This window comes from Colletotrichum costaricense (genome assembly GCF_030867565.1).
Source record: "Colletotrichum costaricense strain IMI 309622 chromosome Unknown Scaffold_13.1, whole genome shotgun sequence".
Classification (NCBI taxonomy): domain Eukaryota; kingdom Fungi; phylum Ascomycota; class Sordariomycetes; order Glomerellales; family Glomerellaceae; genus Colletotrichum; species Colletotrichum costaricense.
In genome coordinates this window covers 600,360-612,699 of record NW_026848242.1, presented here as the reverse complement: position 1 = coordinate 612,699, position 12,340 = coordinate 600,360, and the positions used below count along the sequence as shown (strand labels likewise).

At 53.2% G+C, this 12,340-nt stretch overlaps 3 protein-coding genes across 3 annotated transcripts; 1 reads left to right on the top strand and 2 right to left on the bottom strand.

Annotated features, from left to right (window-relative positions):
• Positions 1-6,940: 6,940 nt before the first annotated feature.
• CCOS01_11640 (uncharacterized protein) lies at positions 6,941-7,315 on the bottom strand (the record flags this gene model as incomplete). The annotated part of the gene is made up of 1 exon (XM_060459793.1): positions 6,941-7,315. One exon carries the CDS (start codon positions 7,313-7,315, stop codon positions 6,941-6,943), a length of 375 nt encoding a protein of 124 aa, XP_060309624.1.
• A 460-nt stretch (positions 7,316-7,775) lies between these two features.
• Positions 7,776-7,883, bottom strand: CCOS01_11639 (uncharacterized protein; the record flags this gene model as incomplete). Its single annotated transcript, XM_060459792.1, has 1 exon — positions 7,776-7,883. One exon carries the CDS (start codon positions 7,881-7,883, stop codon positions 7,776-7,778), a length of 108 nt encoding a protein of 35 aa, XP_060309623.1.
• A 1,852-nt stretch (positions 7,884-9,735) lies between these two features.
• On the top strand, positions 9,736-12,042 carry CCOS01_11638 (uncharacterized protein; the record flags this gene model as incomplete). Its single annotated transcript, XM_060459791.1, has 2 exons — positions 9,736-9,796; positions 9,932-12,042. 2 exons carry the CDS (start codon positions 9,736-9,738, stop codon positions 12,040-12,042), a joined length of 2,172 nt encoding a protein of 723 aa, XP_060309622.1.
• Between the last annotated feature and the right edge of the window lie 298 nt (positions 12,043-12,340).

Sequence of the window (12,340 nt, the reverse complement as noted above, 5' to 3'; positions counted from 1 at the left end):
GTATGTCTGTAGATCCGTGTCCAATCCGATGTGCGCTCCTGAGGGTATCATTTTTTGAGTTTCAGCGACGCCATCCCAACAACTTCCCATCCCCAGGGATGGGGGCAAGTTGGGGGTTGAAAGCGGCAGTTGCGAGAGACTTCTAGTTCAGCCAAGCCAACGATGTGTAGCAGGGTCAAACAAGCCGCTAGAAACATCGAGGCTCGAGCAAGGCGCCGTTGTCTTGGTATATGTCCAAATACCACACCGACGAAGACGTACTCTATGGAAGAATGGACGGAAGACAGCCCTCCAATTTCGCGAGGTTCGTTCCTCCCGGTTCCGCCCTGGCCGTCAAACATCTTTCAACTTTTAAGTCGCCCGGTTTTGCCTCTTTGAGACGTGTGCCCACTGGCGGCTCAAGCACCGCCGGCTAAGAAGCACATATCAGCCTCTGGAGCCGACTGTCGGACTGTCGGTCACTGACACAAGATTCCGGGTCTCATTTCGGAGCATCTCGGTCGCCAAGTCCTCCGCGGGGATCAGAACATGTGCTCGCTCGGGTTGGTACGGTCGACTGACAGGATCCATGATCCGTCCGTCCTCCCCTTTTCCCACAATCCACTCCTCTCCTCCGCACGGCGTAGCAGCACCAGCGCCAAGGCCTGGCTCACTTCGCTATGTGTTAAACATCTCTTTCGGGCCACCTGCAGTAGTGTAATAAGCGAGCCATTCACCGTCTCTCCTTGAGGGGTGCAGCAGTCACGACAAGCGTGGGGGAACAATACCAGTCTCGAATGTCTGCTGAAACAGGTCGTTGGCTAACAGGACTGTCATCAAGCCTTTGGAGCACACCCTCACCTCCCGTGATATGCCGCTTTGCTTGATCCCGATCCAAGCGAACAGCACTGATGGCTGGGTACGACGCGGGTGGCTAAGAAGTGTGATGCGTTGACAGAAGCGGTGGCAGTTAGTCAATCTGACGACTTGTGCCGCTGTTGGCGAGCCCATCTGAAGCCTGGAACACAACCTGAGGAAGAGGGGGGCAACCTGCCACATTGGCGATGATCTTTGGTTCCTCTCCCATTGCGCTGGAGTTCGTAGTGGCCGGAGGTGATTTTGGCGATTCTGAATTCTTCAACACAGAATGGTGAAGGTAGGTCAAGCTTAGTCCAGGGGAACGAGCCATGGACGAAAACAGAGTTCGGCCGACAGGATGCGAGTTTGCAGGGCGACAAGCAGCTTGGCATACGCAACATGCCTACCGCTCGACCACTAGATTTGGCGCGCCGAGCCTGCGGTACTCAGAGCCGTGTTGCTTCTCAAGTCCGTTCCATGTAAGGCACAGATTACGGCTGAGCCTTGTTGCTGCGTATCAGCTGCTAGAGTGGCCCGCTTGATATGCTGTCAAAACTCAACGGCATGGGCCGGAACCTCGTTCATGGCGATCGCCAAATGCGTACATGACAGCCACCAGTGAAACAACAACACTGTCCTGAACAAGTGGCTAGACCAGATTGATGAGACAGTGCTTGGAGCTAGATATGTTCTAATATCTGGGTATGCTTATCCCGGTGCCGTTGAAGAATCCCGGAAGCACGCCGCCGCCAAAGGGCACAGACAACGAACCACCGTCTACATGTATCCGATAGGATATTGGTCTTGGACCCCATTCGACTGATGACGATGCATCGCGTTTGATAGCTTCTAGAGATGTTGCTGCATGCTGGCTACCTGCTCGTGATGCTGTAAAGCATCATTCTCAAATGTTGTGAAAGCAACTTAGAAAGCAAGAGTCGACATGCATCATGCTTAGATACAGCGTTTACTGCTTGCGCTCGGCGCCAGTGCTGGAAATTGAGTTGCTCGGCGCACGCTTTGCTCCCAATTGCCAAGGGAATTCTGACGATCTCTACAGCCTTATTTCGGCTTATTGAGCAAGCGAGCTTAGATATTGACAATATCCCGGGGGTAGAAGCTTTTGCCGCGTCAAAGTCTCATACGGGCCAGTGCCAGTAGCAGTTGCACCGCTCGGTATATTTTGCTCAGGGCTGTGACGAAGCGCGCCTGAGACTTGTGTGTTTTTGGCGAGTACAACCTCCTGGAACATCTTGTCCCATTCCGAAGTAATTTCGTGGTAGTAAACACATTAGTGGTGAAGCACCGCCAAGGGCGGCTGCGCAGTGCCCGTGCTAGTGGTGAGCGAGAGGTAGAGCATCAGACGGTGGCATAGCTCGCTACAATCTGTCTTGTCATCTCAACAACGGTGAGACCAAGGAATTTGCCGTCTGTTTGGGTAAGACAACTCAACACCCGTTCAAAGTCTCCTCATGATCATGTGAAAACCTCGATCACTGTGTCTATCCTGGAGTAATGGCCATGATGCATCTGCCAACAGCGGCCAGCGGATGATTATCGCGGTTCGGAGAAAGGTGAGGCGAGGCGGTAAGCAGGTGAAGACGGTAATGGATATCATGTGTCGTCCAAGGCGATGTTTCCAATGCTCGGCATTGGTGCGACCGACTTGAACATATCCACCATGGTCTGGGGAGCATGACGCACTTGCATCGTGAGTATATCCCTGTCATCTATACTTCATGTTCAAGGGAGGCGGCTGGAGTATCGGAGAGTCGGCAACCCGTTGAGCGATCCCAGCTGGTATCCATTTTTGCTAGAATGCCGCTTTACGCGCTTGTGGTATCAAGGGTTCTTCGCGTCTTTCGAGTTTTCTCTTCTTCAACTTCAGTCAATATCGCACGTGGCGGTTCGGAGCTGATCACGCGGTCGAGACGCATTATTTTGCGTTTCGTAACAACAGGTGACCGTCGCCTGTAGCACATAAAGAAGAAGGCCAATCGACGCAATGCTTGGAGTAATGTGAGAGATGAGTTCCGAGGACGGACGAAAGAGGGTACGTATTCAGAGTGCTCTGTACTCCCTGAGAACTCGAGGCAAACAGTGTACGGAGATGCTGGGGCTTTGCGCAGGGTTCATATTAGGGCCGTTTATCTTCAAACCAGGAACCCCTAGCAAGTTGCGATAGCGTTTATCGAATGGTGATCCATAAACAATTGGGGACCTGGAGCAGTCAACGCGGTCTTGGCTACGAGAGTGAGTAGTAACCTGGCAGAAAGGCCGATCGGTCAACCAAGACTCGAGAGCAGACTGAATCCTCCTCTCAACGCAGTCGTCCGCGAGATGCAGAATCATGACACCAGACAGCAAGCCAAGACCGAGATGACGACTAGTAGTGGTGGTTGCTGAGGTGTACAGCGGTAGGAGCTTGAAGCGAACACAGACTGATTGAGAGTTCAGCAAGCACCCTTCGAGTTCCATTGACTTTTCGGCCCTTCAACAAGGCTCGACCAGATCTGGGGGTTGGTAAAGTCTATCGGGATTCGGGGTGGCTCTTGTCACTTGGGCCAGTACAAGCGAGAGCGACAACGAAAAGTCTAGTCTGTAGTCGAGAATCCTCAGCCGAATAACCACTGACAAGGATGTGGCGTCCGGGTGCTAGACTGTTCCTGGCGGTGACAAGATGATGGACGATGCAAGGCGTTCTTAGTATCCGTAGACGCTCGAGTATTTGGACTGCCGTCGCGCGTATTGCCATAGCGAACCTGGGAGGGTTTCGAGGTGATGCTTTCGACGCAAATGCCGCTGTGGTGAAAACTGGTGCTTCACCGATCTTTCCTCTGCTTTGCAGCGAAATCATGGCATCTGATAGATTGATGTGACACGATCGCTCCTCGTAAACTGCCTGACCAGTAACTTTGCTTCATCTTGCTTCGTGTACCTGTTGCTGTACTTGGTCAGGCACCACGTGAATCGAAGTGCTTGATAGACAACCACACAAGCATCCTCAAGGCGAGGGCGTCATGTTGTGCCGGGTCTGCCGAGCGTTTGGTGTGCTGAGTGATCGGAAGAGGCCCTCCTGTTTTCGCGCCGTAGCAGCCGACGAGCAGGATGCCAGTCGGCCCTGTCGGCCCTTTGGGGCGCTGTTATTATCGGAGAGACTCCGTCGCTTCGACCACTGACCATCGAGGTCCTGACACCACAGCGGGCCTAGGGGATCGCTCACCGTATTCGATCTGCTGTCTGCTGGGTCTCGAGTGCCCAGTGACGGTGTGGCTGCCCCTCCGGCCTGAACAGCGCTCCGAGGAAGAGCCCTGACAGGCCCACTAGGCCACCTGGAGGATTGCGGGTGGTTGGACGGATTGGGTCTCTCTTGGATTGAAGGGTTGCGTGTGGGTGATAGTAACAATGGGCGGAATCGCGGATTCGGGGTGGTGGAGGTGGAGGAGCCTAGGAGGAAGAGGGAGGGTAGAACTGGAGGAGCCCGTCGAATGGATAGCTTGGAACAATGGAGAATGGCAGAAGAAGAGGGCCTTTGGTCACCTAACGTTCTGGGATCTTCCCATGACTGTAGGTATGACAGAGGGGGTGGAGGGGAGCGTGGACCCCTTCGCCTGCCGTCTGATTCTTGTTTCTCGTTGTTTCCTGCTTTCGCGATAGCAAGTATTCGTTAGTGTGCGATACGCAAGCCCGAGATATTTCCATTCCTTGCCTCCTCTTTCCTTCTCTCGAGTCTCACGCGAACATTGGAAGGAAGCCAATCTTTCTTACCTCAGCAGGCTCAGCCGTCATCTCGAACCGCACGAACCGCCATACCGCTGCTGTGTACGTACCGTGTCTGAGGCATGCACTCCGTACCTACTGAACCTCCATTGTATCGTCGTACCACTGTGCCCTGTGTAAAGTTGGTCAAGTAAATCTAGCTGAATCTTTAGTTCATGATCACGACTCACTGGCAGCCCCCGAACGAGATATCTCGATGGCGTGAAGCCCTGAGCCTACGTTGTTTTGTAACGGATTCGACCAGTAGCAAACTGTAATTACATGTTTGGCTACATTTCATGGCTACTACATAACCAAGGTGTCTGCCTCAGTACTTGCTTCGCACTCATCTTCGTCAGCTGGAGGCTTTCGAAATGCGCCTCTGAGACATGAACTGACAGGCAGGGCATTTTTCGACATCCAAATCCATGTGGAAAGCGCAGCCGCAGCCGCAATCGCACTTGTCCGCAGCCTCTGACTGCGGTGCGGCCTAGGGACCCAGGGGCAATGGCAATGTCAACCAGGGTCGGCCAAGACAAGACATTGCCAGGTTGACGGATTCCGCTCCTCCACCTCCGCATGTGCTCCAGTTGTTTCTCTGATCCTGGAATGAGTAAGACGAAACATTGGGTTGGTAGATGACAATGAGTCTAAGGCGGTGGAAGGCGTCAATGGTAATGGTCAGTCACAGCCAAGGGAAAGCCAAGGACAACAAATGACCACATCGTTAGTCTTGCTGCGTAGATTCAGGTAAGGCCACTGAGGTAAGAAGATCCAAATGAAAACGGAGACCGTCCTCCAAGATGCCTCGGCAGGACTAGGTCATATTGTAATGTCATTCTGTTGATCCATTCGTTGGGTCTAGTCCCCATAATCCATTTGGTGGATAGATATCCGTACACGGATAGAAACACGGGAATACGGATATCGTGCGGGTCAGGGTCACGATATGGGCTCCTCCCCCCTTCCCCCAGGAGTCCACGACCCAAAGGAAGCAAAGAACCCATCCGTGCCATCGTCATTATCGGGTTCGGCATGGATGTGCAGAGTGGATTGCATATGCGGATGCCGTTATGTGTAGCGCGTGCTGTGGATTCGAGTACCTGGAGCGGATGCGGCCAATGCTTTCGCGCTGGATTCGCCGCCTCAGCCCTCAACTCCCAGATAACTGATGAATTGCCGCACCGTCGTTGGCTGGGCAAGATGTGAGGGGACCGGCAGCGGAGGTTAGTGAGGCACACGACAAGAGAAATACACGGAGAGAAAACCAGCAAGACAAAAGGCCTAGATGGGCTCCTGCGGCGCTACGCAGATACGCGAGGGCAAACTCATTCCGCATTTCCTTTTCTCCAGAGACCAAGCCATAGGCGGTTCCAGAGAAAAGCAGGGACGAGGAAGGGAACCACTTGGACCAGTCCTGTTGAGTGAAAAGGTGGTTCTCCCGCACAGAAGCAGAGCAGCGGTTTGCAGCCAAGCAAATATCGCATCATTCACCCCACACAACCTCCAGCGGTGTCTCATTCGTCCGTCTGTGAAGGAACGAGTCGGAGTTGGAACCCCCATGCTCCTGTTCCAAGGACCCCCGTTCACGCCCTCTGATCTTGTCTCGCCTGTCAACCCCGTGGTGGTGCTGGCGTTGTGCTGTACTGTGCTGTATCAATTGAGATTGATCATTGACTGTAGTCACGACACACGTTGGGGCCGGCGGCGCATCCACGAATACGCCCCCCCTCATCCGTACTCTGTACCCGCAGCAAGCCCAGCAGTTCAGGGCACTTCAGGCTCGCAGGCCGTAGGCGGCATATGAGAGGACACTGCTCTGAATTGGTACCCGTACGCTGGCAATACCTATGGTAATTACTGTGGAATAAGACATGGATGGCCAAGAATGAAGCTGCCAGCCTGCTTGTGTTGCTCGCCAATGCTTGTCAGTCAGTGACGAGCGCCACGCCGCCAGTGCCAATAATACACACAAGGCACTGCGTGAATGCTAATGCCAACACCGACGCTTGTTTGTCATGACAGTTGCTGTTACAGATACATGTCCAGTGTGTACGTACTAGATTGGCTAAGACGATGTCTCCTAGGAAGTCTTCTGGGAGACATTGGTGTTTCTTTGGTCTCCGTACGGTCTCCGTACCCGCTCATGTTGATCGTTGCTTGTCATGGTTGGCAATTTGACACCGTCGGCTTGTCGAGCAGAAAAAAACACGTAGTTGGACATTTCTTCATGTTCCATTGGGGCTTCTTTCCGGGTTCCACGACCCGCGGTTTCGGGCGATTCTTGTTCGCCCTGGTGGCCACTTCATGGTTGTGTTCCTGGCAGGATCCGCGGTCTCTGAATTCAATCACTTTTCTCCTCGGCCAGGTCCGGACCACGAGGTGGTGAAGCCTTGGCCTTGGGCGAATGGTAGAGGAGGGAGTATTGCATACTGCTTAAGGACTGCATGGTGCGAAGTCGCAGGGTGATGCTCCAGTCTTGTGCAGCAGCCGATGATAGGCACAGAATGCCGTCCCGTCTGATGTGCTTTGGTGCGCGGGTTGAGGTGCAGTGCAAGCTAGACGCACAGAGCACCAGACCAAAAATGGAGGGGTGGACAGGATCCGGATGGCAGGGTAGGGCAGGGCTCGTCGGTGTTGGCCCTTGGGCGACAAGGGCCGATGAGGGACCGTAGCCTGTACTTTCTAGGTGAACCGTGAGCTTTGGTTTGAGAAGCATGGGAGAGAGACTGATGAGGTAAACCGGGACTGAGCAGTGAGAGTGAGAGTGAGAGAGTGGTGAGAGTGAGAGAGTGGTGAGAGTGAGCGAGCCAGGTGGGTGAGAATTTGTGAGATGAGGGTGTCTTGTCAGTCGGGTGGGTCCCTCAGATGGGTGCATGGAAGCCCCAAGTGCCCCTAGAGAAACGGTCCCCACTCGAGGGCGTTCTCCGGTCCCATCCCATCATTCATGCTGTGTATGGAGTACTGGGTACGGAGTATCTGTAGACAAACGTGAGGTAAGGTAGAGATTACTGTGTAGTGCGTACGGATACTGAGTGACAATTTGTTGCTGGTAACGCTTCGTGCTCTTTTGTGTCTATGGTCGTTTCTTGGCTGCGCACCGTCTTGGCCGCAACCTTCGCGAATACGGCTTGCTGAATGGACGTGGGATATTGGACACTGGCGTAGTCTAGGCTTGGCTAAAACTTGTGGACAGAAACTGCTGCGTAGGTTGTATTATTGTTGCTTCCGTTGACGCTTGTCAAGAGGATGGGGGATGCCAAGCGTTGCTCTTCATTTTGCTGCATCGCCCAGAATGCCGTCGATGAGATTAACGCAGTGGCATGTGTGTACGGAGCATGTATTCCAGAGGAAGCAGTGTAGATGTGAGGGAAAGGTATCCGTACTTGCCTTGGCTTCCATCTTTCATGTAAAAGGTAAGGTAGGTACTTACTTTTTTGTTAGTTGCTCTTGCCTGCCTCCCTTTTGCCTGCGTGCACTTGCCGTTTTTGTTTCTGTTTTCCAAGAAGGCCTCAGGAGGAAGGAAAGCATACCGCCACCAGAACCCCTCCGTCCCATTGGATGCCATGTTCTAATTGCTGTGAGTGTATCGGAGTATCCCTTCTCAGTCTCACCACCAAAGGATCCAGTACCTACCGTCTAAGGTATTGTGATTATCCGTACATCGTCTCTTCGAGGTTCCCAACCGGGTCTGGCCGCAGAGTGGTGAGCGAGTGCCAGAAAACAACAAAAGTAAAAGATACATGGCGTTTCTTCCACCCGCGCTTTCGTACCCCGTACCTGACTGACCTTGACCTGTCTGCACCTGCACATCTGCAACTGTAACTGCAGACCCTCCACTCTCACTTTCTTCCCCCGGTCCACAGTCCCTAGTCCTCCAACTTGGTGCACCCAACTTTTTTCCCCATCCACTTTCATACAGTACAATCCTCCACTCCCACACCCGGCCGAGGCGGAAAATAGCTCTCTCTCTCTCTCGAGCGTCTTTTTTTCTCCCTCTTTCCAACTCCCACGCCCCTCTAAGCGCAGCGGCGGGGTCCTTCTTCGAGCTTGTCTTCATCCAAATCGAGAACCCGTTCCCTCCCCCCCTACTACCGCGACTTATCTTCCCCTGCGAGACGATTCAAAACTCGCAGCCTTCCCACCTCCCAAGACCAGGACGGAATAAGGATGGACGCCTGAATTATTTTCATGCCCTCTTCTCCTCTCTTTCTACTCTTCCTCTGACCTAATCCTCGACTAATATCCATCCCAAACACCTCAAACTTTTACCTCATCACGGTCGTCTACCTTGGTCAATACCAAGACAACATTCACCAAGGAAAAAGACATCGATCGGCACTTCACTTTGCTTTTCTACATATACCTCCTCTGGCACCTGCAGTCTTCTACAAACCAAACGCAAGTCACTCTGATACCAAGACGAATTCCTTCGACAAGGACCTGGACCCGACTTTCACCTTGCCTGCTTCTCCCAACACCTTACAACAAGAACCGCATACGCTCGCGTGCGCAGACACGTACAGCTTCCCGTTCGACAAGGACGTATACACGGATCACAGAGCCAGTCTAGCTATTCTGATTTTGCAGTCGCTTCTGTACTCGAAAAAGCCTCGTCGTGGTTCTGATTCGACACAGAAATCCACCAACGCCGGACAACATCCCGACGCAGAATAAACGCATGCAGCAGCCTCAAGCAATGGGATAAAGACCAAGAAACCCCAACTCTCTTGTTTTCCCTTTCCTTTGCGTCTTCGGATTTTGGCCTACAAGCCTCCCGATTTCTCCTACAATAAACCCACCTCGCCAGCTTTGGACTCGACTTATCGCTTAGTTCGACTTTCACGTTGGTGCTTCAGGACCGATAATTGGGGGACACACTACTCGCACGTCGCCCAACCAAACCCCCCCTCCATTCGTCAAGGCCCAGGCCAAAGAATTGGAGACCCCTCGGAAACGCCGCGGACTATACTACCTACCGACTTGGCCCTCCCAGAAACCAACTGGTACCGATACCAGCACCAGCACCAAGCGTTCTCTCTCGGTGGTGTGTGGCCCAATTACGTATTGGCCCATCCTTGATCAGAGCACCCTCCTCCGCTGTTGTCCTTGTGCCCACCGGCCACACTCCGAACAGCGATGGCGACCGTCCTCACCAGCACCAGCATGGCGGTGCCCCAGCCCGCTCCCATCCCCCAAGGTACGTTCACACACGTCTGATGGTCATTGCACCCTGGCTGCACCTCCGTCATTCAGCAGCTGTTTCCAACCCGCCCTGTTTCCGTCCGCAGCACCCTTGAAGGCGTCCGTCGCTAATAAACGCTTGCGATTCTAGACAAGCAACATTCCGCCGAGCAACAAAACTCGAGTAGCCTGTCCTCGTCTCCCCGTCAATTTCCTACCGATCTTACTTCTCCCATCCTCGAAGAAGCCGATGAGTCCGAAAGCGAGTCTCCGAATGAACCTGTGACCCCCATCAGCAGTGGGAGACAATCCCAAGAGTTTACCACCCGCCCTAGTCAGGACCATCACGACATCAATCTCACCGCTGCCCACCAGGTGCAGACCACTCCGAAGCCTCTCTTGGTTGACACCACACCCACACCTTCGGTTTCGCCTGCAAAGTCAGACCTCACACCGAAAGCTACCACTGCTATCAACCCTTCAACTGCAGCCGAATTTGCTGCTGACCAAGAACCGCCACCAACTCCGCTGTCAAGACGGCCCACTCGCGGCTCGACTTCAAGCTTTAAGCGGACAATGTCCAGCATCTTTCGACGATCCAACTCATCCCAAAACAGACCAGATCTCGGATTTACCTTGGACCAGTCCAACGACGTCTCCTCCGAGAGTGCGTTGATTGACACAGCACCCTCAAATCGTAGACGATTCTCAATGAACAAGTCACACACTACCACGAGGTCTAACTCACCTCCGTCTCCAGGTTCTCCTGTAGACACCATTTCTTCCTACAAGCAGTCTTCGCACATGCCTACTCAAGATGACTTCAAGAAGAAGAACAGGGCTTCCACCGGCCTTAACCTACGAGGACGCGCTGTCAACTTCGTCGGCGCCAATGTTTCCGGACGGGAAAAGCACGCCGAGAAGGTCAAGCCTGTCTTGGGCAGAAGACGAGCCAGCAGTTTCGAGGGCCGCGTGAAGAGCCGTCATCTAGCGTCTGCACCCAATCCTCACTCAGATAACCCTGTTCTTCCCTTGGAGGGATCGTCTCCATGGGCTCAGATGCCTGACGCTGGTGTTGGTGTCAAGGCTCGACGCATGAGCTTGAGTCTCCCGGACGACTTCCAAGTCGATGTCGCCGACCTCCTTGCGGAATTTGAGTACCTATCCAAGTTTGGCCGCCATGGCAAACATCTCGGAAAGGGTGCCACTTCCAAGGTCACTATGATGAGCCGAAAGGGGTGCCCTAATGAGCTCTATGCGGTCAAGGAGTTCAGAGCCAAGAGAAAGCAAGAGACGCAAGAAGAATACGAGAAGAAGATTAAGTCTGAGTACAGCATCGCCAAGAGCTTGCACCACCCCAACGTTGTCGAGACGATCCGGCTTTGCACCGATCACGGTCGTTGGAACCACATTATGGAGTATTGCTCGGAGGGTGATCTCTTTGGATTGATTGCAAAGAAGTACCTCCAAGATCCAGCGAGACTTCCTGATCGCCTCTGCCTGTTCAAGCAACTTGTCCAGGGAATCAACTATCTTCACAGCAACGGTATTGCTCACCGTGATATCAAACTCGAGAACCTTCTCATCACCAAAGACAGCAAGCTCAAGATCACCGACTTTGGTGTCTCAGAAGTCTTCACTGGCCACCACCCCGGCTTCAGAGAAGCTGGCGGCCAGTGTGGCAAGGGCATGTGTGCCGAAATCCGTCTGTGCAAGCCTGGCATGTGTGGCAGCGAGCCGTACACGGCACCTGAGGTGCTTCTGAAGGAGACCGAGTATGACCCGCGAGGTCTCGATGTGTGGAGCGCGGCGATTGTCATGATTTACGTGACTTTCGGAGGAAATATCTGGAGCAAGGCCGAGGTTAAGGGAAACCCTCAATACGCTGAGCTGCTCAAGGGATGGCAGAAGTGGGAAGCCAAGCACCCTGAGCCTGGATCGCGCATTACCGAGTCGGACTACCCATTCTTCAATGCCTTTGATGGATTCGTCTCCCCGCCAGCACTTCGTCGTGTGCTCCTCTCAATGCTCAACCCCAACCCCGCAAAGCGCGCCACCATCTCGGAAATCGCCAACCATCGTTGGGTCAAGAACATTGAGTGCTGCCAGCTTGAGAACTACGACGACCCAGCTCTTCTCATTGACGCTACCAAGAAGGGCAGTGCACAGCTCAACACCAAGAGGGTGTTTTGCCACAACCATCTGCCACTGGAAAGCCACGGCCACTCACTTGGAAAGATGCCAGGCCAGTCGGGTTATTGACTGCACCCGGACACGACTGTACGACTCATTACGTGTTTGTTTTTCTGCATAGCTGCGGTTCTATCCTTTGGAATCGGTTCCAGCATATGAGTATGCAGAAAGACTTTTTTTTTTTTTTTTCAAATTTTACAATTGGCGTTCACAAAGGCTCCAGGAAAAGGGCCCAATAAGGCGTGGAAAGGATCGGCCTTGATTTGTGTTTGAATACAGCCCATAATTACCTGGGAAAAGCAACATCGGCTATGATATGCCGTGTTGCGAGTTTACAAAGATGCCTGTGTGTGTTTGCATGCACACC